At 41.7% G+C, this 26876-nt stretch overlaps 1 protein-coding gene across 3 annotated transcripts in view; it reads left to right on the plus strand.

The window, feature by feature from the left end:
• Positions 1 to 26876, plus strand: part of LOC125467530 (A disintegrin and metalloproteinase with thrombospondin motifs 3) — a 178850-nt gene that overhangs the window by 108248 nt on the left and 43726 nt on the right. For 2 of the 3 annotated variants that reach the window (XM_048563530.2, XM_048563528.2), the window contains exons 6-7: positions 18893 to 19049; positions 23636 to 23741. In XM_048563530.2, coding sequence (XP_048419487.2) covers positions 18893 to 19049; positions 23636 to 23741 — 263 coding nt within the window. The remainder of the gene's footprint in view (positions 1 to 18892; positions 19050 to 23635; positions 23742 to 26876) is intronic. The other variant, XM_048563529.2, reaches the window with a different exon arrangement.

The following is a 26876-nucleotide window of genomic DNA, read 5'->3' on the forward strand; positions in this document are numbered from 1 at the left end:
CTCTTGACAGCCTGTGGAGCTGAAGGTTTTTTTTTGTTATTAGGAGCTTAACTTTGCCTGAAGCACCAGATACTAAAACCTTTCAAGAAGTGATGATCACAGTTAAGGAATGTTACCACACCAAGCCTTCTCTAACTTTAAGACTCTATTATTTTTACTTGGCAACTCGAGAGCTGGGGGATTCCAAATTGGGATTTTTGAGTAGGTTAAGATGACTGACAGAAGCATGTGACTTTGCTTTAATCCTGGATGAGATGCGGGATTAATGACATAACCATGCAAAAATGCCTACTAGCTGAAGCCCAAATGGACTTCAAACAGGCAGTCCAACTGGTTTTATCTTAGGAAAATGCAGCAAGTGGAGCATGTGTGTTGTGAAGTGGACATCCTCGCCAGGCCAACTGAGCTTGGGGAACATCACTGAAGCGAAGGCAACTGCATGGCTTCACTCGGATCAATGTCCTGAATAGAGACTCCAGGTTAGCCCACAGCAAAACCCCCAACCAAAGCCAAGCCTCGGCCAAACAGTTTAAAATTTTCTTCTGGATCCGGGCCGGCAAACCTTTGTAGTTGCTGCCGGTATGTGGACTTGATACGGCAAAGACCTAAATGAAGTAACAGAACTTATGCACTGGTATCCAGGAGAATGCACACTGTGGAAACTCCACCTACAGCTGGTTTGAACCAGTTTTTGCTTAGCAACATTGAACTCCGGAACCAATCAAAATAAACGTCTGGTTAAGAGGTCACCTGGTTCTAATGGAGGATGACACTGGTTTGGCCATATCAGTGATTGCCGAACCAGTTTTTAACAGAAGTCATTATGCACTCCAGCCCTTAAGTCTGCACAAGACTTCAGCTAAGCTGAGAACCTGTACCAGGGAACCTTTGCAGAGTATGGGTATAACTTTGGTTTTGGCCTCTTACGAGAAGCAGCTGATTCAGTTACCACTGATTGTGGTAAAAGGCCTAAGCTTGATGAGGCAAAACTGGTTGAGAAAGACTCACCTAGACTGGCACGGCATTTCTCATTTAGAAAATGGCTGCCCAACTGAAATCCTAAATGAACACCTGGAAGTCTTCCAGGAAGGTTTAGGGCCTATCACAGGAGCCACGGCCACTTTACATGTTGACCAGGAAGCAATTTGGCAATGCTGCAAGGCCCGCCCGGTGCCATTTGCCTGACAAACAAAAGTAGAGGCAGAAATCAGGAGGCTGGAAAGGATAGGGATTTTCAGACCAGCCCAGTTTGTGGAATGGGCAACACTGGTCGTACTGATTTTGAAGTCTGATGGGTCCATTTGCCTTTGTGGGAATTTTAAACAAATGATAAAACCACTGTTTGCAGCTGGACAAATACCCAGTCCTTTGGATAGAGGATTTGTTTGCAAAGCTGGCAAGGGCGCTGTCCTTCATGAAGCTGGACATGAGCCATGCTTCCTTGCAATTGTATTTAGACAAGGAATCTCAGAAGTATGCTACAATTAATACCCATGACGGCTTGTATCAATATACAAACACCTAATCGCAGTTATCATCAGCCTGTTCAATTTTTCAGCTGACAATGAAGAATATTTTGCAAGGTCCACCTCAGGTTGCCATTTACCTAGATGATGTTCTACTAACAGGGAAAACAAATAAGAAGCACTTAGAGAACTTGGATATAGTCTTAAAGTGTTTTTCTAAGATGGGGGTACACCTAAGAAGGGAAAAATTTGTGCTGTAGTCTGGCAAGTGAGCTACTTGGCCACAAGAGTTAACAAAACCAGGTTACATCTGTTAGAAGATAAAGTGAGAGCAATTTGAACTTTGAAGACTGGCTTGAAGAAACAGAGCCCCACTAGATACCAAGCTATCATGGTTTTTATTTGATTATAGGACCACCCCACATGCTACTACAGGGATAGCAGCAGCAGAGTTGGTGATGATTAGGAGATTCCACACCATGTTAAGTCTGATCGTCCCGGACCTGGGGTGGCAGGGCGGACTGTGAAATGGCATCGGGAATGCCAATGCCAGACGCAAGACTTTATCAAGTGACAGACGGTTTGATACAAGGTATGAAGTTTGGTGCAAGAATCATGGAAATGGCCCTGTATAGTTAAGAGGCACTATCAACGCGAAGTTAGATTTAGTGACACATAAAGTTCAGATAGATATGGTCCTGAACAAGCACATGGTCCATATGAAAGCCACAAATTCGCAAAAGGTGAGGGGGCAAAATGTGCCCTGCCCCTCCAAACATTTGGAAAGACCGCCCTAATCCGTGGATTCACCCTCTCCATCAAGCATTGACAAGTCCACAGAATCAGAGATGGACATGACACATGTTGCCAGTCGATGCCTTTGCTGTGGAAGAAGAGAGTGACATTCTACTGAGGCACTCCTGGCACAAGAGGCCAGTTCCTGTATGTTGCACGCTGCCAGCATTGCTCTCCAAGAAAAAAGACCCGTCTATGTCCATGGATTCAGAGGGTGAGGAATGTAGTGATTGCAACAAGGTCAGCCAGGCGGATCTCCTAGAATGTGAGTTTCCCAATTGGGGCTGTTAATCTGGTCCAATCAGGGAGCTCTGACTGATGGACTAAAAGGGCGATGTCAGAGATGCTGACATTCTGAGACCTGACTCTGAAAAGGCAATCAAGGATTGTTCATATGTAAATATAGGGCAACTTGGTGACAGGATACTGGCCTCTATGGAGTTATTTCAGTATGAGCTTAATGCACAGCCCTCAGTCCCTCAGTTTGGAAAAGCCATTGTCTTGCCTAAGAACAAGGAGAGAATGGAATGCCAGCTGAACTGAGAATGGAAAGTCCCACCTCCTGCCATAGCTCCACAAGCACAATTTCCTGTGCTGGATAGAAAGCTCTGACCCACAGGGTAGGAATGATGCCAAAATCTCTCAATATAAGAGAAAAGGAGGTTGAAACAACATGGGCATCTCACCCTAAGTGGCACTGGGGAAGCCTTTGCAAGAGGCACAGCTTTTCTTCAGTAGAGACATATCAGTGGTCAGGTTGATCTCATTCGTACATCGGGTTCAGGGATAATTCAGAGACCAGCAAGCACGATTCTACCCAAATCCCATGAATCACTCAAAAACATTTGAGAAAGTGTGTTGGACTGGGCCTATACTGATGCTAGAGAACACTAGCCATGCCCCCTTGTTTCCCAGTCTTTCTCAATCCGTCAGTGAAAACATGCACAGCACCATTCAGTCTAACAACTCCACCTCTGATGGTTTAGAAATCAAGTGTGGGTGAAACTAGGTTGTGTCTTAGCCTTACCGTGTGCCTTTTTTCCCCCCTGTTTTCTTGACTGCTGATTTCCCTGCCAATAAAAATGGAGTGTCCCTCCACTAACAATCACTCCTGGACTGATTAAGATTGAAAGTCAAGACAAAAGCGTAATATACCCTGTTTGTAAATTTCTGTGTGCGGATGACTTTGTACTAGTTACTTAAACAGAAGATCAGCTCCAAAGGCTTGTGGATCGACAGTGTCATGTTCTCCCTCAGAATCAGTGTCAAGAGAATTGTACATAGAACATAGAACATTACAGCACAGTACAGGCCCTTCGGCCTTCGATGCTGTGCCGACCTGTCATACCAATCTGAAGCCCCTCTAACCTACACTATTCCATGTACATCCATATGCTTGTTCAATGACGACTTAAATGTACTTAAAGTTGGCGAATCTACTACCGTTGCAGGCAAAGCGTTCCATTCCCTTACTACTCTGAGTAAAGAAACTACCTCTGACATCTGTCCTATATCTTTCACCCCTCAATTTAAAGCTATGCCCCCTCGTGCTAGCCGTCACCATCCTAGGAAAAAGGCTCTCCCTATCCACCCTATCTAACCCTCTGATTATTTTATATGTTTCAATTAAGTCACCTCTCAACCTTCTTCTCTCTAATGAAAACAACCTCAAGTCCCTCAGCCTTTCCTCGTAAGACTTTCCCTCCATACCAGGCAACATCCTAGTAAATCTCCTCTGCACCCTTTCCAAAGCTTCCACATCCTTCTTATAATGTGGTGACCAGAACTGTACACAATACTCCAAGTGCGGCCGCACCAGAGTTTTGTACAGCTGCAGCATTGTAGTTATGATACAGGATGCTGTGTCTCTGCCTCTGAGCAGACACATCAACAACACTGCTGGTAGCAGTCAGCACTTTCTGGGGCTGTGGTTATAGAAAAACAAAGAGCTACATTGGGGATATTCTGACTAACAAAACTGACAAGGAAAGAAGCAACAAAATGACCGGCAGATCGCGGATGTTTATTTCCAAGGTTCACATTTCCATGTAAAAGAGAAAGCCCAGACATCTTTCACCTGCACTAACATTCATTAACGTCCGTCTCTTTCTTTTTATATATGTTCTTGAGATGTGGGCATCACTGGCTAGGTCAGCATATTTTGCCTGCCCATAATTCACCAGAGGCCAATTAAAAGTCAAGCACGGGAGTCACATGAAGGCTAAAAGCAGTAAGACTGACTGATTTCCTTCCTTAAAAAAGGGCGTTGGCGAACCTGTAAGTTTTTAACAACAATCAACATGGTCGCTCTTGAGCTAGCTCTTCTGCTATTCCAGATTTTGATTGAATTCACATTTCACTGTCTGCTGTGGTAGGATTCAAATCCATGCCCCCAGAACCTTAATCTGAAGTTCTAAATTATTCTCCTAGTGATGTTATCACTAAGCCACTACCTCGACTTGTCTATGTTGTCAGTTTTGCATGGAAATACACAGCCATAAATAAAGCCGATCTTAGTAGGGAAAATATGCCAAGCTTGATGGTGCTTCTCTGGCTTGAGTACAGGATCAAAGATGCTGTGGACATGGTCCATGCCAGTAGATTAACCAGGTGTGGAGAAGCCCAAATCAATAATGCTGTCAACATTTATATAAAAGCCCTCTACATAATGTGCTTTCTATGAACTTGGGTGTGAAAATCAGCTAAATTGAGGAACTTTGAGGACTTTATAAAATCTGTAATTTTTATGATGATTCCAGGAATAACAGGGCTTGATTTGCAGGATGCTACCCCAATAAAGCACTTACTGAGTAAAGGAAATCCCCTTTTCAATCAAAACAAAATGACTGTTTCAGTTATGCATTATTTGCTTCTGATCATTTACTTCTGCTCCTAATTTGTATGTTCATATTTGTATATATTTCATTTTCCTTGCGTCAGCTGACATTGTGCTGTAACCAAATACTACCTATACTCTCCTCTCCACCTATTTTCTCCTCTGTCCATTTTCGGTCCGCCTCCCCCTCTCTCCCTATTTATTTCAGAACCCGCTCCCCATCCCCCTCTCTGATGAAGGGTCTAGGCCCGAAACATCAGCTTTTGTGGTCCTGGGATGCTGCTTGGCCTGCTGTGTTCATCCAGCTTCACACTTTGTTGTCTTGGATTCTCCAGCATCTGCAGTCCCCGTTATCTCTGACTACATGGAGACCCTGGTTGTCTTGTCCATTGAATGTTTTCCTTTAGATTCGCCAACTTTAAGTACATTTAAGTCATCGTTGGACAATGATATGGACGTACATGGAATAGTGTAGGTTAGATGGGCTTCAGATCGGTATGACAGGTCGGCACGACATCGAGGGCCAAAGGGCCTGTACTGTGCTGTAATGTTCTATGTTCTATAATGACGACAAGTGGGAACTCCAGCTAACAGTTGATGGAAATGGCAACACAAGCTCTGGGCAGGAATTTGCCATCATGACAGGATGTTGTTTGAGAAGCTGCAAAGCAGACACTAACTCTGCAAGCAAAATTCAATGGATGTTGCCTTGTCCCAACAGACAGGGTGAACTTCATGTGAGGCACATGCAGCAGACTTTGTTTTTCTAGAATATTCTAGCTCAGCTGTCAAAAGAAGTGTAGCTCATGGTCCACTCTGAACTCTTTAACATTCCCAGATTGTGTTGCTATCATCTCTGGCAGATAGAAAGATGACAATCAACCAATTCTACACCTTCATAGATTTTTACACAGACAGGTGCTGGGTCTGGGTGGGATGCTCTTCGGAGGGTTGGTGTGGATTCAATGGACCGAATGGCCACCTTGCGCACTGTAGGGTTTCTTTATCTATATGTATATATGTATAGACTTCCTGTAGTAGAGAATTCCACAGGCTTACCACAATCTCAGTGAAAAAATGCCTCCTCATTATAGTCCTGAAGGACCTACCCCATATCCCTCGGCTGCTCTGGGCTCCCTGCTCATCAGGAAACATGTTTCCTGGGTTTGTCCTGTCAAGTCCTGTTAGACTATTATCCACCATTTCAAATTAAAGTACATAAATAATAATGAATAGAATGCAGTGCTTTATGAAATATCTGTTCGTGTAATAATCTCAGTCAAGTCACTTAGTGACTGAAGGAAGAAACTGTATGTGTTTTGTGCCTTGGCATTCATTCACTATTCCGTGGTATGTAGAGCTTTTCTAAACTTTATAATGTCCTTTCCTGTGTAAACATAAACTGCCTTCATTGAAAAGATATGAGAACTGATTGGATGTTGTGACACTACTCCAGGAGGAAATGGAGAAGGTTCAGTGGTTTTCCCACAGCAGGCTGTATCTGTGCTTACGCTGTGCTTTCAGTTTCTAACAGGTAGTTGCATAATTGGTTTGCAGCTAATCACTCCTGACTTATAGTGCCTGGTTCCAACTGCACTGCGGTGCCCATTAGTGAGGCTGTGTGTCCTCCACAGGAATGGAAAGAGAACCTTTTACAAAACACTGCAAACTTTTCACTCTTGGCATTGTGCTTGAGTCACACTTGCATACTTTGGGTGAGTGACTGTGTCATCCTGAGATATCGCCTTGCACCATTGTCTTTTCTGAGATTTATAATGTTTCCACCTTAATGTTGCCAGTAGGTGAAAATGGTTTTGTTGCAATGAGAATTGATAGTATAGCTGCCTAATATAGCTATAACCGATTATGCAAGTGTCTGTTTAGGGTTGGAATTTTTGTTTCTTAGATATAAATAGATCTTTGTATGAAAAATACAATTATGCACAAGTTATTTGCATACAATGGTTAGTAATGTTTTCAGTAATACACAATGGTTATTTCAGAAAAGACTTTTCAATATCCAGCCACTTCTCACATATCATTGTTCTTCAGCCTTGGATTAAGGGACTTTACATTGGTAACTTTCCGTGATTTCTGTTGTTGATTTGCTTATTTAACCTTACTGCCCATCTTCCTAAATCTGAACATGTGTTAAGATATTATCTTCTGTATGTACTGATGGGTAATGGAATTTGTCCATTGTTTGTTGACTGCCAAATTAAAAGTTATGCATAAATTTATTGGAAATTGAACCTAAACAAAATGTGCTAAAAACCTATAGCACTGTTAGCTCCCTTCCCCGGCCCCACCCTCCATTCCTGTATATTCTGTTCCTCATTCTCAGACAAATTTTCTAATTTGGTCATCAGCACTCTGGTTTGTCATCCTATGAAGTGACACATTATCTCCTCATTCAGCGCCCTGCTTCAGATAGACTACCTGACCATTACCTTTGAAGTACAAATATTTCACATTTCCTGAAAGAATTTGTTTATCTTGTACTGGCTAGGGTGGTGAGCTTTGAGGATCTAGTGATCGTTAGATACCCATGTTTATTCACTGGACTTTTTGCTTGATAACCTGTGACCAATACATCAACATTCAATAATGAAAGCAGTGTAAAGAGCTGTTCATTTTCTATCCTAAACCTTTAATGTTATAGTAATTCATGAATAATTTAGTATGTACTTAGAACCTGTGCTGTGTGATCTCATTTGACTTATTTCAAAATTTTCCCCTAAAGACAAGTTCTTAAGTTATGTTCTTTGTGGTTGCTATTTGAGAAGTTGCCATAAATTAAAATATTCTGTATTATTTAGAGCAAACCAGGCCCTCAAATTAAAGCAGTTTATAGAATTTAAAGCCTATGGGCAGCAAGGTGGCACAGTGGTTAGTACTGCTACCTCACAACGCCAGGGACTGGGTTCACTTCCGCTCTTGGGCAACTATCTGAAGTTTGCACATTGCCCCCGTGTCTGTCCTCCCACAGTCCAAAGATGGGGAGGTTCGGTGGATTGGCTGTGCTAAATTGCTAATCGTGTGTGCGTGCGCGCTTGCGCACATACGCAGGGGTTTGCCATTGAGAAATGCAGGGTTACAGAGAATACGGTAGTGCAGTGGATCTGGGTGGGATGCTCTTCAGAGGTCAGCATGGACTCATTGGGCTGAATGGTCTACTTTCACGCTGTAGTGATTCTTATGATTCTAAGTGCAAGGGTTATTAGACACATTTCTGACATACAAGGCCATCACCTCTCTCATAAAGTAATCCCATACAGTTTAAGGAATTTAAGCTTTCTGCAAGTAAGTGTGCACACCATTGAGTGTTCCTTTTCACGGATCTGATTTAGCTGCTTTGTTTAATTGCTGGACAAGTGGTTTTTATTCCAACCAAAGTTTTAGCATGTAGGGATTAGTTTTTCCACTTGACTTCAAAATTGCTGAATGCCAAAATGAATTGTGACGACGATACAAGAGTGCACTGTAACATCTATCGCCTCATTCACGTTTACTCAAGAATTCTCATACACCAGCAACCAAGAGAATACAGCCTGATCTTGAGATTGCATATCAGAGCTCTGATAGTTTTGTAAATGTAATCTGTTACTGGTGAAATACTGCAGGCTGAAAGAGTTGCCTCTTCATGATGCTCTTTTATAAGAATGGCAAGTGGCTTATGTACTTAGGGGCAAACCTATAGAGTCATAGTCATATGGCACACAAAACAGACCCTTTCAGTCCAACCAGTCCATGCTGAACATAATCGCAAACTAAACTAGTCCCACTTGCCTGCTCTTGGCCCATATCCCTCCAAATGTTTCCTATTCATGTACTTATTCAAATGTCTTTTAAATGTTGTAATTGCACCCATTTTCACCTCTTCCTCATTAAGTTCATTCCACAAGTGAACTACCCGCTGTGTAAAAATTTTGCCTGCCCTTTATGTTTTTTTAAATCTCTCCTCTCACCTTGAAAATATGCCCCCTAATCCTGAAATCCCCCATTCTAGGGAAATACCAACTGCCATTAATTTTATGTATACCCGTCATTGTTTTATAGACCTCAGTAAGGTCACCCCTCAACCTCCTACACTCCAGGGAAAAAGTCCCAGCCTTTCCAGTCTACTTTTTTATATCTCAAACCCCCCATTCATGGCAACATCCTGGTAAATCTTTTCTGAACCCTCTCCAGCTTCATAAAATCCTTCCTACAACAGGGCAACCAGAACTGCACGCAGAACTTCAGAAGAGGCATCATCAGAGACTGTCCTCTACAATCTCCCAATTCCTATACTTAAAGGTCTGAGCAATGCAGGCAAGTTTGCTAAATGTCTTCTTAACCACTCTGTCTATATGTGATGCAAACTTCAAAGAATTATGTACCTGCACCCCTAGGTTCCTCTGTTCCACACCACTACCCAAGGCCCTACCATTAATTGTATAAGCCCTAACCCTGTTTGTTGTACCAAAATGCATTTATCCAGATTGAATTCCATCTACCATTTTTCAGCCCATTGATCCATTTGATCAAGGTCCCTTTGTAATTGTAGAAAACCTTCTTCACTGTCTACTATGCCACCAATTTTGGTGTCATCCACAAACTTACTAGCCATGCCTTCTGTATTCTTGTAGTTCTGATTCCTCAGCATTTGACTGCATGTTATCAAGAAACCCCAGCAAAATTGAAGTCAGTAGGATTGGGAAAATTTACTGGTTAGGGAAATACTAAGCATTAAGGAAGATAGTTGCATGTTGAAGCCCCTCATCTCTGACCCAAGATAGTCCTGCAAATCAGCTTCAGGTTATTGTCCTATTGATCATATTCAGTTATTTTATAAATGACCTTCCCTCAAACATAGGATTAAAAATTGACGCTTGCACAGTATTCCGTGCCATTCGCAACTCCTCAGGTACCGAAGCAGTCTGTGCCTGCATGCAACAAAATCTAGACAATATAAAAGTTTGAGCTGAAAGGTGACAGTTGTGCCAACAATGACCATGTCTAACTAAAGAGAGTTTGGCTATCTCCTCTGGACATCCAAGAGCATTATCATTGAGGCAATTTTATTTTTATTTCATTCGTTGGATATGGATGTTGCTGGCTGGGCCACATTTATTGCTCATTCCTAATTTATCCTTGAGAATGTGGTGGTGAGCTGCCTTGTAGAACTGCTGTAGTACATTCAATGTAGGTACACCCATGATGCTATTAGGGAGGGGTTCGCAGGAGTTTGAAGGAATGGTGATGTATTTCCAAGTCAGGACGGTGAGCAGCTTGGAGGGGAACTTGCAGGTGATGGGTTCCCAATGTGTCTGCTGCCCTCGTCCTTCTAGCTGATAGTGGTTGTGGATTTGGAAGATGCAATGTAAGGATCCTAGGTGAATTTCTGCAGCGACTCTTGTAGATGGTACACATTGCTGCTGTCTGTTGGTGGTGGAGGGAGTGAATGCTTGTGGGTGTGATTCCCGTCAAGTGGGCTGCTTTATCCAGGGTAGTGTCAAGCTTGCTGAGTGTTATTGGAGCCGTGCTAACCCAGTTAAGTGGGGAGTATTCCATCACACTCCTGTCCTGTGCCTTGTAATTGTGGACAGGCTCTAAGGAGCAAGAGAAGTGAGTTGCCTGCTGGAGTATTCATAGCTTCTGACCTGCTCTTCTAATCGCAGTGCTTAAACAGTTAATCTACTTCAGTTTTTGGTTCATGTTGATAGTGGGGCCCTTCATGATAGTAATGCCATTGAATGTCAATGGCGATGGACAGATTCTCTTTTGATGAAGATGACTATTACCTGGCATTTATGTGGCGCAAATGTGACTTGCCGATTGTCAGTCCAAATCTGGGTAGAGAGATGTCCAGGCCTTGCTGTGTTTGAATGTGCAGTGCTTCTGTATCTAAGGAGTTGTGAATGATGCTGAACATTATGCAAACATCAGTGAAGATCCCACTTCTGACCTTTTGGAGGGAGATCATTTCATGAAGCTGCTCAAGATGTTTGGGCCTCGGACGTTCCCCTGAAGGGCACTTATAGAGATCCTGAAGTTGTGATGACTGATGTCCAATAACTGCAATCATCTTCTTTTGTGCCAGGTATGACTCCAACTAGCGCAGGGTTTACTCTCTAATTCCATTGATTCCAGTTTTGTTAGAGTTCTTTGATGCTGCACTTGATCTAATATAGCCTCGATGCCTTGGTCAGTCATTCTCGCCACACCTGTAAAATTCAGTTCTTTTGTCCATGTTTGAACCAAGGATGTAATGAGGTCAGGAGCTGAGTGACCCTGGTAGAATCCAAACTGAACACCAATGAGCAGATGTTTGCTAAGCAAGGAGATAGCAAGAACTGCAGATGCTGGAGTCAGAGTCAATACTTTGTGGAGCTGGAGGAACACAGCAGGCCAGGCAGCACCAAAAGAGCAGGAAAGTCGGCCTTTCAGTCCTGGACCCTCCTTTAGGATGTGAAGCATGTTGCTTTTAATTCACCATGATCAGCAAGTAGTGGTAATGATGTTATCACTGCAGATGCACTGTTGCTTTGTTGTCAGCATGTTCCAAATCCTTACCTCTGCACCTAGAAGGACATGGACAGCAGATGCATCAGGATACCTCCATCTTCAAGTTCCCCTTAAACCCCGATAGGTGGTAATCGCTGGACGTGCCAGCAATCCTCACATCTCAAGAATGATTTTTTTAAAAATTCTGCCCATGCAGGGGAAACTTTACTGATTTCTCAATAAATCATTGAGCTTAGTCAGTTATTAGTGGCATCTTCTATAGATAAAGAAGATAGAGAGCCATGTTCAGCAATGTTGTGTTTACTGTCCTGGTGTGTTAAGTAAGTTATCCTGTCTATCTGTCTCAGTATGTAGAATATTTTTTTCCCTGAAGTAACAAGCAAGTTTAGTGTTAGTTATATTGACCAAGGTGGAAATTGTCTCTCATAGATGCTTGTGATTCACACTCCAATATATTTTCAGTGAATATTTGGATGTCATTGTTTGTTTGCCTTGATTCAGAATATTTTCCGGATAGGAGAAAAAAATGTTACTTTGACTAACAGTAAAATGATTGGTTGCTGCCAGTGCATTTCTGAAAAACTGATCTCATGTTTGAAAATCAAAGCCAATTCTTCAGATATCTCCAAATCTAAATGTGCTTTCTGCGGCAAATTATTTGAAATGTTTTGAATGGGATTGAACAGAGTGGTCAGGTTTTTCATTAATAATGAAATGATAGAAGTCACTACCAGACTGAAAGAAAGCTGCCAATAAAGATGTTTCATTTCCCACCACCTTCCTCCTTTTCCCAAAACCCCTCTAATTCATGTTCTGTTATGTTTGTGGACAAGAATATACTTTAGGAATGGGTCCATAAGACTAGTTAGATCAGTGAACTGCTGGTGCCCCCTCCTCCAACTCTTTCTCTGCCTCTCTTTGCCTTCTCTCTCAAAATTTTCGCAGAATCCCTACAGTTTGGAAGCAGGCCGTTTGGTCCATTGAGTCCATACCTTCTCCCAACCCTATTGCTGTAGCCCTGAATTTTCAATGCCCAATCCACCTAGTTTACACATCCCTGGACGCAATGGACAATTTAACATGGCCAATCCCTGTAACTTGCACATCTTTGGACTGTGACAGGAAGTTGGAGCACCCGGAGGAAACCCACACAGACACAGGGATAATGTGCAAACTCCGTGCAGAGTCTCCCCAGTGTAGAACCAAATCTTGGCCCCTGTGCTATGAGGAAGCAGTGTTAACCAATGAGCCGTCCCATTAGCATGGCTGAATAACAACCATCTAATAGATTTCCGTATTATACAATTATAAACTGCAGGTGGACATTATTCTGTCTATTTATTATTAACAGATACCTCTGTGAGCTTTTCTAGCATCTCCTGTTTTTATGTCCAATTTTCTGAATCAGCAGATAATTAGATTAAAGGTTATAGGCCATATTGATAGTGTATGAAATTTTGCATTTACGTTGCACTGCATCACACTTCTCGGAAAGTTCAAAACTGCTTCACAACCAGTGAACCATTTTTAATATGCAGCTGCTATTTCAATATAAACAGCAATGTCCAATCCAAAGGACTTTGAAGTATATTCTTAATGCAGGAAGATTATTTTTTCCATTTGTTACTCTTAATGCTACAAGTGAATGCAAGTATAAAATTATTTCCCTGTTTTGCATTTTTCTACACTTGTGAACAGAGGCACCACCGCATCCCAAAACCAGCCCAGTTCGTCCCCTCCCCCCACTGCCCCACACAACCAGCCCAGCTCTTCCCCCTCCGCCCCACCCACTGCATCCCAAAACCAGTCCAGCCTGTCTCTGCCTCCCTAACCTGTTCTTCCTCTCACTCATCCCTTCCTCCCACCCCAAGCCGCACCTCCATCTCCTACCTACTAACCTCATCCCACCTCCTTGACCTGTCCGTCTTCCCTGGACTGACCTATCCCCTCCCTACCTCCCCACCTATACTCTCCTCTCCACCTATCTTCTTTTCTCTCCATCTTCGGTCCGCCTCTCCCTCTCTCCCTATTTATTCCAGAACCCTCTCCCCATCCTCCTCTCTGATGAAGGGTCTCGGCCCGAAACGTCAGCTTTTGTGCTCCTGAGATGCTGCTGGGCCTGCTGTGTTCATCCAGCCTCACATTTCGTTATCTTGGATTCTCCAGCATCTGCAGTTCCCATTATCACTTACTTGTATCTCATAAGTCTGTGATAAACCTTAAGAAAATCTCATATAAATCCATCAACCTTCATTGATAATTAATTAAGGCCATAAATTGGTGCATTCATTTAGGCTCTAAATTTAGCCATTGAAGATGCTTTGCCTGCAGATAACTTCTGTCTCTCGGAAGAGGAAAACATGTTTTTTTGTTTGCCTGACACATACTTCTACAAATCCATAGCAGTGTTGTACCTATAGATCACTCAGCTGCCAAAGCAGAAAAGACCAGCAAACAAATGTTGCCATCTCTACAGCAAAAATGTCAGTGTACCTAATTCTAATGTGTACAGACGTAACAAATAGTGCTGGGTACAGTGTTAGAGTCAGACGCAATTAATCTGTCAGAAATGCTGACAGTGATCAGTCCCTTTAACACAACTGAGTGAAACAAACAACAAGTAAAATACTTACTTAATTCAGGATGTCTGGAATAGGCTGTTACCTAGTCACTTCGATTATATGGCACAAATCAATTTGCATTTATGAAATACTGCACGATTCTTGTTTTGCTTTTAATTAGAACAGATTGTGAAGTATTTGAAATGCAAAAGAAAATCAATCCCATCATGGGTCATCATGCAATGTCATCTCATGGATCAGGCACAAGACGATTCTTCAGTTTGTGTGTCGAGACCTGAGTCATCCTCAGTTATATTTTTGTCTCAGTACTTAACCCCTCGGTCTGATTGTGTGAAGTCAGAAGTCACACAACACCACGTTATAGTCCAACAGATTTATTTGTGCCTATGCTCCAAAAGCTTGTGATTTCAAATAAGTCTGTTGGACTATAACCTGGTGTTGTGTGACTTCTGACTTCATCCATCCCAGTCGATCCTAGTTGTGGCCATGTTTATGTGAAGACTAACCAACTTTGACTGAGATATGAAATCAAGCATTTTGGCATGCGTTTATATCTTCAGAAGTTAGCCAGGCAAAGGAATACAAAGAAGTTTAAACATATAAAGGGGTTAATAGATAAGGAGAAGCATAGAAAAAAAAGCAAATATTACCTTGTTGTGAATGGGAAAGATTTGTGCAGAATGCTTATGTTACATCTTACAAATGAAGTTCACCATTCCCACTGCTCAAGTTCACTGCTGCTTGCCTGGAGTTTCTGTTCTTCAATCTCCCTTCACAACTACAGTGCTAATATTATGAACAAATTTCCACTAAAACCCACACATTTATAAAAATCTCATTTCTTATTTCTTCCTACTTATTTTTTAGAAACCGAGAATTCTATTAGCTCCTTCATTTTTGCCTGGAAGATGTGCTTGAGTCTCTAGAATGGGACCTGAACCCACAAGTTTCTGAATCTCACATGTGAGATAACATGAGGTAGATCAAAAAAAAATGTAGTTAACCCTAAGTTTGCTTTTTAAAAATTTGTCGTAGTTGAATATTATCCAAAATGGCAGTGACATTGATAAATACAGCTGCCACCTCAGCGCAGTACTAGTACTTCCCATGAGAACGTTCTAGTTTTCTGAGCCAATCAGCAGACACTTCCATTGAACAAGCTTTTGCTGCCCTTGATTCTCCCCCTTTTCATTTCTCCTGTCTCTTCCTCTCTGTTTCTTCCTCCTCCTCCTTTCACCTCTCGCATCTCTTTTCCTTTCTGCCTATCCTGCCCATCTAACTCTTCCCATCTCTATATCTACTTATTCTCTCTCTAACCATTGTCTTCCTCCCTCCGTCTTACAGTCTCTTCCCTCTTCATTCCCTCCTCTCTCTCACCCACTCATTCCCTAAACCACTTGAATCATTTCTAGCATGACTCCAGAATTTTACCTTCCTTTTCCACACTTTGACATTCTGTGTTTGACGTTAATGTTTATCCTTTCTTAACTTTCGATGCACCGTGCAATCTTTAGGCTTTAAAATCAAACACTGAATTGCACTCTGCATTACCTCTTGATAACTATTTTTCAGATCTCTCAATGTCTTTGTCTATCCCTATCTCTGTAAACTCTCTTGGTGTACAAGCCTCTGAGATCTCTGCAATCCTACAATTCTTGGTTTTAATTGTTCCACAATAGTGGCCATGCTTTTACCTTCCCAGGTCCTAAACTCTGGAATTCTCTCCTGAAAGCCCTCTAGAAATAAGGACACATAATCAATCATTGATGATTCATCTCTTTGATTTTCCCTCATCAATTATAATGGACCGCTAACCTCATGGCCAAATACCAAGTTAAATTGACGCAACTCAGTAAATTAATTTGGTGAATCTCTGATAGTAAATAGTAAGAAATATACTTTTTTTTCCAGTCCTGTAGCTATTCATGACAGTATGCCTTAGTCATGATTTTGAGAGACTCACAGTACCTCTGCACAGCACCTTGCATTTGCAGGTGATACATCTTTAGCAGCTTGAGGATAAAATAGTTAATGATTTCCTGGAAAACTCTAGATATGAAGTTAAAACTCTGATCAGATTGTTTCTCAATCTGAGTCCATTATGAGTAAAAGAAACTGAGTTAACGTTTCCACCGTTACCTTAGCTGTCATGGTCCTTAAACGAGTTCCTTCTGGAAATCAGGTTGTCAATTCTATATTTGTAAGTACATACTAATATCCTGCTTTTGTTTTCTCTAATAGCCATACACAATCTACTGTCACTTGACTGAGACAAGGTTCGTTGTTATGGATCAGCTCATAATCATCAGCCATTATTGCTGTTTGTCTAGCAGTTGGAATCCTTTGTTCCCCAATATGAGTTCTTCTTATAGAAGGTAGTGAGTTTTTAAATTCCTCAAAGAGTGTAATCTCTCTGAGGACTCCATGAGTGGTTTCAACTTCTAATGTTCATATCCACCTGTCAGAATGTCTTAATGCTGTCTGATTCAGTGTCCAGCCCATTTTCTTAAGTTCTGAAACCTTTGCCTATATGCCTTAGGCACTAACTCATATAGCCAGTTTTATTTTAACAGCATCATGATCCTGAGAAACCTTCTCTAACAGTGAAGGTTAAACTTCCAGTGCTTAACTTGTCAACTTAACCTGCCTGAGAAGTATCCATTCGTCTTTTGCCAAATTCAATTGTCTCGCTATTTTCTCAGTTAATATGTAGAATGCATCCATATTGTTTTCCTTTAAGTGATGACACAGATTCCCCCCGTCAAAGCCTGCATCAATATCTGATGTCTCCTTTTCCAACTATATCATTTTAAGCTCATATCCATGTTCTGTCTTTTTTGCCTTCCTTCTCCTTTCCTTTGCAATTCTAATTGTAGCAAATCGCTGAAATATCTGCCAGGCTAACACAAAACACAGTCAAGGTTTCTGTATTTTGCAAGTGCAAAGATTTATTACAAACAGGTAGACTGTAATCACTGATAAACAATTATGAACTGTCAACGTATAAACTCACCTTACATGTAAGGACAGGCAATAAAACATTGATGCCACTGTGAAGGAGAAATGAAAACTGGGGAAGCAGTTCAATGAGCCCAGATCAGAGTTCTGAGATGATCCTTTTTGCTTGTCAGAATTCTCTGTTCTAGAGGGCATATTTTTAAGGTGACAGGAGAAAGATTTAAAAGGGACCCGAGGGGAAACCTTTTCACACACGATGGTTTGTGTGTGGAATGAACCTAGAACATAGAACAGTACAGGCCCTTCGGCCTACGATGTTGTGCCGAGCTTTAACCCTAATCCGAAGGTTTATCTAACCTCCACACCTACCTTATACTATCATCCATGTGCCTATCTAATAGCTGCTTGAATGCCCCTAATGAGGCCAACTCCAGTACCCTCTCTGGCAATGCATTCCATGCCCCGACCACTGAGTAAATCTACAGAGGTAGTGGTAGTTGCAGGTGCCGTTTCAATGTTTAAAAGACATTCGGAAATGCACATGAATAGGGAAGATTTTGAGGGATATGGTCCAAATTCAGGCAAGCGGGACTAGTTTAGCATGGGAGACGTGGTTGGCAAACTGAGTTGGGCCGAAGGATCTGTTTCTGTTCCGTATGATTCTCTTGCTCCAAGTTCTTTTCCCTTCTTTGTTGCCGGCACAGGCAGTTGTTACACTAACTGTAAAGTGTGTTAGATACTGGTTGAAGCAACAGCTCGCAGCAAGTAGTGAGAGGGAAAATAATCTGGCTTTTTTGAAGCTTCAGTTATTTTCTAGGAGAGAAAGACGCATCATCTGTTTCTTGCCGCAGCCTGAAGGCACCTGCCTATATCACTCACACCCACAAGCTATTCACTTACCCAGAAGCCGAACAGTTGTTTCCAGGCTGATAGCCTTGAGCATCCACAGGTGGTCACAACCCCACAAACCAGTCCGCAGCCCATTCTCACTCCTCACACACCCTTGGTGCCAGCCCATCTACAAACATCCATCCCTATTGCTTGATCAAAGCAGCATTGTAAAGTCCATTCACAATGAGTTTCAGTAACTAGCTCATTAAAATTGCAACAATCCTTTCCACAGTGCTTCATTTTCAACAGCCTTTTTCCCATTTCGGCCCACAATCAAAAACACAGAAAAAGACACAGTCTGTACACTTCAGTTAGGTTAAGGGGTTTACTTCCTCACCTTAAAAACTTTGTCATATTTTGAACATGGATTAATATTCTCCATATTCTAAACTCAAGTGTTAATTAAGTGAAACCAACAGTTTAAAGGCTATTTACAGACGTCATAGGTTAACTGCATTGTCAATATTTGCATTTTGTGCTAAATGATGCAAATAAAAGATTTCAGATATGTGCTGAATTTGCTGATCTTGGGCATGACAGCAACTGAAATTGCGCCACATGGCCTCAGCAGCTGTGGTTAGAGCAAGATAGAGAGGGAAGCAGAATGTGGATTTCACTTCACATTATCATACACTTCCCCAAGGAAAATACCAGTAAAGAGTTTTACACTTGAGCAGGCCAGCTACAGGAAGTGTCTCCTGGAAGTAAAAGTTATTTACAAGTTGTGTGTCTCAATACAGCCGTACACCAATTTAAAAATGCACAGGTTTGTAAGTCCTGGAAAAAAAAATGAAATGGGAGCTTTGTTTGGAGTAATACGGAACTATTATAACTAATCTCTCTTCACTTTACAGTCTATTAGTTTAATAGAGCGTGGGAATCCTTCACGAAGTTTAGAACAAGTTTGCCGATGGGCTCACACTCAACAGCGCTCCGACCCAGGACACTCCGAATATCACGACCATGCTATATTCCTTACCAGGCAAGATTTTGGTCCTGCAGGTATGCAAGGTACTGTATTGTTCTCGATCAGGTATGTGCAGTACTGCAGTGTGTGCAATCTGAATTCTCATCTGTAAAGGTAATTTCTTAAGATTACAATTATAGTTTCAAACATAATACAAATATAAACTGCATGCCAATAATATCTTTAAATAAAAATAGTAAGCCTTATGTGCTATTTTTGAACCATCCAGTTTTGAAGCTCAGGGCTTCTCATCCCAGAGGCTCCTTTATTTAGCATAGCATGTTTTTTTCTTAGACGTCCTGTGCATTCCCAGTCTGATGTTTAATCTTTTATATCCATATAGTACTTGAACTTTGAGTGGTATTCTCCCTGAATAAATTTCATCTGCAGAAAATGCCAGAGCTTTGCTTGTTTTTATAAAGGTTGGACTTGCACGTGTTCTCCTTTCGTTCTTTCTTTCTTTCGTTCTTTCGTTCTTTCGTTCTTTCTTTCTTTCTTTCTCCCTCCCTCTCTCTCTGGCATTTTTTCTGTGCAGCACATTAAATAAATTGTCTCTGCATTTTAGCTTTCACACTTACCCAGCAGACTCCTAATGAATATGGTGGCTCCTCCTTGTATTTCATTATGTTAGAAAACCAGTGCATGATTGCCTTGAGTTCAGAAATTATAGTGTTAAAAAGAATTGCTTTCTAACATTAATAATGTTCTGTAAAAATTGAAGACCTTTTTAAGTAGTATATTTTATTCTTGTTTTTCACTGATTATGGTTCACTAATTCAAAAAATAAATCAATTGTTTATTGTACAACTGTCTATTATATATGTTGCAGTCTATTTAATGCCAACGAGTAAATTGTACATTACCATATATAATAATAGCCATTGTACCACATTTTTATGACTGCTTAAATATAATCCTTTTTTTTCATAGCCTGCAATTGCTGGCCTGGATTAATAGAACATACCACGCTGTCCTCATTTTCTGTCACTGGAAAAAGTAAAACTTTTAAATAACAATCAGAATCAGTCAAAAGTATTCCTCTTTCAGGATGCTAGCTATTGAGGGGTGCTGTCTTCATTATGAGCAGATTAAATTGAGCTTTCATTTGAGCAGTGACTTGACCATCTTTACTAACAGTTCTCCCTGCATGCTGAATCTCCTGAAAAGCTAGACTTGCATGACCTGCACAAAATTGAATAAACTGAGATACATAATCAATGAAACAATTTCTCACCTTCGCTGTGCATAGCTGGATAACTGCACACTACTTGATCGAGGAATGTGTGTAAAATGTAGCTTGTTGCTTTTAATTTTTCATATTCAACTTCTGTGTCACACTGCTAAATGTCTCAGCAGCATTGCTAGCATAGCTGTACTTTGCTGATGTGTGATATCTCTGGCAGAAGATCTATCCGCAGTAAAATGTATGAATTCGATCCATCTGAGAGGTTTGTGTGCACAGATTGTGATGACATGCAAGGAGTGGGTTTAAATTCTTCTATGATTGCATTATTTTTCACCATTCTATCCATTGGCAATAATGCTGGAGAAGCTTTTTAATACAAGGTGACCCTTTGCAACATTGTGGGACTCCATTTCCTTCCAGTTCCATTCATTGGCAGACATACAGCACTCACTAGCTGCTTGCAATCACGGGTATCCTGTACTTGCAGAAGACTGCAGTTCCAGCAGAACCATGTACCTCCTCCACCTGCTTTTCTCTTTATTCCTTTTAATGCTGCTGGTGTGGTGTTCTTTCTGCTGCTGTACACATGTTCAGCCGCACCAGGTTAGAGGGCATCAGCTGGAACTTCAACATGGCACCACTGGCATGATGTCCAACACGCGAGCCAACCTTTCATCCATTGACTACATTTACACTCCTTGCTGCCTCAAAAAGGCAGCCAACATAATCAAAGACGCCTTCCACCCTGGCTTTAATTGCTTCCAACTTCTTCTGTCAGGCAGAAGATACAAAAGCTTAAACGCAGATCAACAAATCCAAGAGCAGTTTCTTCCCCACTATTATCAGACTTCAGAATGAATCTTTCAAATTTCAAATTTAATGTTGACTCGCTCTTTGTGCACCTTCTCTGCAGCCGTAGCATTGTATTCCTTGCTCTATTCTATTACTCTAATGCACTTTGTACTGGTATGATCTGCCTGCACTACATGCAAACGAAACTTTTCACTGTACCTAGGTCAATGTGGCAATAATATCTGAAATGAAGTCAAATCAAATCCTAGTCCATCCGGTTTGCAAATTTCTAGCAGACATTGACTATGTGAGAGTTCACACTATGAACACCATGGGATTGACTCAGTTCCCAAGTTTGCACCGTACTGTAGAAAGGCATTTTGGACCCCTTCTTAAAAAAACCTCAGCAAACAATTCCCAGTACCTTACCCGCAACGTAGTAATAAAAAGCTTTATACTATGTACTATATCAATCTGTTGCTTTTTAAAATTTATTTAGATAGCATTGGAGCTTAAGTTATGTTTTTAGTTCATTCAAAAACTTGAATCTGGGATTTCGGATTTCCCTTATCCTGGATATTTATTTAATCACTCCTTTAACTGGTCCAGTTGAGGTGGGGAACTACCCCTGGGGGTTTGATGAAGCCATTTCCCAACATGGCAGCTGGGGAGGTCAGATAACTGGTTGAGGTAAATCTACCTCATTCTTTTACATCCTGTGTCTGCTTTTACTCGTAGCCCTGGGGACTGAAGGCAAACGCTGAATTGTGGACGTAAGTCAGTATTTTGTCAGTTCCTGGAAAAATACTGTACTTGGAATGTTCAAATGCTGAATTTTTAAAGTCCATTTCATGGACTTTGGGTGTTATCAGTTGAGGCACCACATATTCTACATTCCTTCAAATTTGATTCTCTGAGACTTTTTATTTAAAGAGCTACGGCCTACGGAACAGAATCTGGCAAATCTAGCATAGGGTGCAAACAATAGGAGAGAAGTTTTAAAACTGCTGCACAACTGTAGTACAAAATGGAAATGTGAATGCAGAGTGCAGACATTCTTCTGTCACCGGGAAACTGAGCTGTAATCCAACTCGGAATTTGGCTGGAAATCTAAGGGAAGGGTGTGGCAAGCCATTTGCTACTTTTCTGAACTAAATAATTTTATACACAATTAAGACATTACTAGGTGGCGTTTCTCTTTTAAGGTTGACTTGAGGCAGACTTTTGATGCATAGTAAATTTTACTCTGTGCAGGAATGCATGTGACTAACACTGGTAATTCTTTTTTCACACGGGACAGTCTGCATGAAGTTCCCAGATAATTTGTAGCTCCAGTCTTGGTGAGCAGAAAAACAATAAAGAAATTTAGCCACCACATGAATTGAGCTGTTCATAAGAAGTAAAGTAATAAGCAGTGTGAACTGGCCTAGGGTAAAACACATAACCAGTTCCAACTAAAAGGACAAGGGCAGCAGATACATGGGAACACCACCCCCTGCAAATTTCCCTCCAAGCCACTGACCATCCTGACTCGCAAGTATACCACTTTTCCTTCACTCTCACTGGGTCAAAATCCTGGAATGTCCTCCGTAAAAGCACTGTGGGTGTGTCTACAGCACATGGATTGCAAAGGTTCAAGATGGCAATTCACCACCACCTTCTGTAGGGCACCTAGGGATGGGCAATAAGTGCTGGCCAGCCAGCGACACCCACATCCCACAAGTTTAAAAAAAAATCTGTTTAGATTTAAAAAGGGCAAGTAAACCATTTTTTTTCAAATGTTACCCGTCCTGGTTGGAAAGAGATCCAGTTAACTAATCATTGGACCTCTGGAGTCCAAAGCTGCCTTATGAGGAAGCCTGTTTTATGCTTCAAAACAATATGTTTCATTGATCAGATTGAAGGAGACAACAAATATTTCAAGTCAATTAACATCATGTAAACCTAAAACTTTAATTAACTATTGTACTGTGAATACTTAAGCATTTAGAGAGAGTTCGCTTTAAGTTCAAATGTAACAAAAATAATGTGTCAATGCTTCTATTAAAAGTGGAGAGAGTTCAATGTATGTGCATTCATCATTTATACGGTGAGTCCCTCTCTAATCTCAGGCAGTTGTTTTCATTCAGTCAATACTTTACTATTTTTTCAGTTTAAAGCAGTTAATTCCTGTTACTTAATGCTTTAAAACTTTGTCTGGTATTGACGTTATGAAAGCCAGTGCACAGCTGTGATTTTAATTTTTAAGAAAAGCATATTTAACATCCATGCATTTGTTATCCCGCCAAAATGAAAGTTACTTGAATGTGCTGCAGCAGTCTTTTTTTGGCAAAGGGAAAATGAAATGGAAAGTGCTGGAAATAATCAGCAGGTCAGGCAGCATCTGTGGACAGGAGAACAGAGATAGCCTGGTTTCAAGTCGGTTGCTGTCTCATCTGCTGAATATTTTCAGGACTCACTGTTCTTATTTCAGATTTCCAACATACGCAGTACCCTACTTCTCGATTTATGGTGCAGGAAACATTGTTTTATATTGACGCTTCAGAGGGTTGACACAGCTGCAAGCTTTATAAAGCTGTGTGTGTGTGAGAGAGAAATGGATTGGTGCTGCTCAGACTTTCTCATGAACTGTCTGCTCTGTGTTGTGCTTAGGTTATGCTCCTGTAACAGGCATGTGCCATCCTCTCCGAAGCTGTACACTCAACCATGAAGATGGATTTTCCTCTGCATTTGTGGTAGCCCATGAAACTGGTCATGTGTAAGTGTGCACTGCTGCCAGAGTACTGGGTGGGAACAGCTCCATGTAAGCCAAATTGCAAGTGTTGTGGTAGAAAATATGTTCTTGGCCCTATACATGTTGGTAAATAAATTGAGTGAAAAGGGGCAAAGCAATATTTAACTACAATATGAAACTTGATTCACACAATTATATGAAAATGTATATATCCTATATAATATTGCATAATCTATAAATACGAACAATAACAGATGCTGTTACTGCAGGTAATATGGTTTAGAATTAAATGATACAGTATCAGTCCCAGCCATATCAGGGACTCATCATAGCATTGATGCTGCCCAATATTCTTCTACTGAGAAGATGTGTTCTCCTAGGCAAATGTTACACCCTTTCTCTGATTTGTTAACATTAAAATGCTTGGTCCCCTCTAAGAAGGGATTGTGTCACTTTTTTTTAGCTACCAAAAAAGTTCAGTAAGCTTCTCCTTGGCTTTCTGTGCTCTGATAATTGCACAGAACAAAATGGCAGGTGTTTTGGGACAGTGGTACTTGCAAATCACCACTCTTCACAACTGGCAAGCAAAAAGATCAGGCTACCTTTCAACAGTGATACACTCCTCAATATCAAAGTAACAGCATCAGCCTCAGAAAGCTTTGACTATTATGAGCTGGTGATTCATTTTCTATGAAATTGCTTATGGACAGTAAATCTAGTGAGGCAAAAGGAAAGCTTTATGAACTTTGTGATCCTTTCCTAATTGCTGTCTTTTCTCACCCTTCCTGTTTGCTCCGTTTTTTTCCTTTCTTTTTGTGAATGGCTATTAATGCTTTCTGTGTGATGGCTGCATCTCTTAACTCTTGTCTCACTGTTCCTCTGTATAGATTAGATTCTCTGCAGTGTGGAAACAGGCCTTTCGGCCCAACAAGTCCACACCACCCTTCGGAGCATCCCATCCAAACCCATCCCACATATTTTCTGGCTACTATATGGTCCCAACATTGGGATGACGAAGAATAGATTCAGTTCAGCTAAATGTGCAATATGTTATCATTTTATTAGGCAGTTTATTGCCATCTGGATTAAAACTTCAGTTGAGCAATTTCTGATCATAACCTCTGTCCCCCTTTTTAATTGGATGTCTGTTGATGACTATACTTTTCCAATTTGCTCCTCACCTACATCTAGCTTTTGTTTCTTTTTGCTCTCCCATGACTAGCTCCTTGTTTTGCAGAATCATCCCTTCATCATCTAATCTTTCCTGTTTTAATCCGAATCACAGACCTTCCCTTTTGTTCAGCCATGCCTTGCCCCCTCTTCCTTTTCCCTTGATCCCTCCCTTCTTTTCCCTGCCTCATTCCCCTGCTGCTTCTCCTATTCTCCCCTCGGTCCCTCCTTATCCCTGCCCCTCGCTCCCCTCCTTATCCGAATGCCTGCCCCTCGCTCCCCCCCTTATCCGTATCCCTGCCCCTCGCTTCCCCCCTTATCCGTATCCCTGTCCCACGCTTCCCCCCTTATCCGTATGCCTGTCCCTCGCTTCCCCCCTTATCCGTATGCCTGTCCCTCGCTTCCCCCCTTATCCGTATGCCTGTCCCTCGCTCCCCTCCTAATCTGTATGCCTGTCCCTCGCTCCCCTCCTTATCCGTATCCCTGTCCCTCGCTCCCCTCCTTATCCGTATGCCTGCCCCTCTCTCCCCTCTTTACCCGTTGGCCTGCCCCTTGCTCCCCCCCAATCCGTATCCCTGTCCCACGCTTCCCCCCCTTATCCGTATGCCTGTCCCTCGCTCCCCTCCTTATCCGCATGCCTGCCCCTCGCCTCCCTCCTTATCCGTATGCCTGCCCCTCGCTCCCCCCCTTATCCGTATCCCTGTCCCACGCTTCCCCCCTTATCCGTATGCCTGTCCCTCGCTCCCCTCCTTATCCGTATGCCTGTCCCTCGCTCCCCTCCTTATCCGTATCCCTGTCCCTCGCTCCCCTCCTTATCCGTATCACTGTCCCTCGCTCCCCTCCTTATCCGTATCCCTGTCCCTCGCTCCTCTCCTTATCCGTATCCCTGTCCCACGCTTCCCTCCTTATCCGTATCACTGTCCCTCGCTCCCCTCCTTATCCGTATCACTGTCCCTCGCTCCCCTCCTTATCCGTATCACTGTCCCTCGCTCCCCTCCTTATCCGTATCCCTGTCCTTCGCTCCCCTCTTTATCCGCATCCCTGTCGCTCGCTCCCTTCCTTATCCGTATCCCTGTCGCTCGCTCCACTCCTTATCCGTATCCCTGTCCCTCGCTCCCCTCCTTTTATCTGCATCTGTTCCTGCTTAGAGCCTGTTATGTTCTAATCAATTTCTGCTTTTGACAACAGATCTGCAATCTGAAATATCAAGTCTCTATTTCTCCTAACAGATGCTGCCTGACCTTTTGAGCATTTCCTGCATTTTGTATTTTCTTTGTTTCAAAGTTTGTGAGAGTTTGTCAACGAGCTTGCCTTTCTCATGGATTCATTGCTAGGCAGTTTTCAATTGGGATTTCCTGTGACATTCAGTTTTTTTAAATGGGGTTAAAACACCTAATGCTGAAAGGGATTTGTAGTAGGAATATGTTGCGTAGATTTCTTCAGATGGTCTAGATAATTTTCCACTAGAATTGTTTACCCTTTGGTGGCTTCATCTCTTTATTAGTATTATTTTAATTTTAAAAAATCAGCAAATGTACAGATGCCATTTTCAAGTGCAGTAAAATGCGAGCATCTCAAAACTTAAGTTGGTTTTTGTTAGGTGGTTTTTTGGATAGAGCCGACAGGAGTATCAGTGAAACTCAACAACAGAGAGGAATATCTTAATTACATCTTTTTTGGGTCTCTTCATCCATTTCAAAATGCATCAATATATAACTATTTCACTGCTGGAGTTCAGCAATATCTATATATACAGGTTAGAAATTGCAGTCAGTGCTGTCCTCATGCATACTTGCACTCTTAGCAGACTCCTATCATTTCATGAGTTAGCATCCTACCTGAACTTGTCATGAAGGGAACTATGGTTAATGTAATTGAAGTGTTCATACGAAAACATTGCTGGTAGTTTATGTATATTAACTAGAAAGGAGCAATCCCAGTATCCTGGGGTCTTCAGGTCCATGAAGGGATCATTCTTTCTCAGCGGAT

Source organism: Stegostoma tigrinum, chromosome 37 (assembly GCF_030684315.1).
Source record: "Stegostoma tigrinum isolate sSteTig4 chromosome 37, sSteTig4.hap1, whole genome shotgun sequence".
NCBI classification, from domain to species: Eukaryota; Metazoa; Chordata; class Chondrichthyes; order Orectolobiformes; family Stegostomatidae; genus Stegostoma; species Stegostoma tigrinum.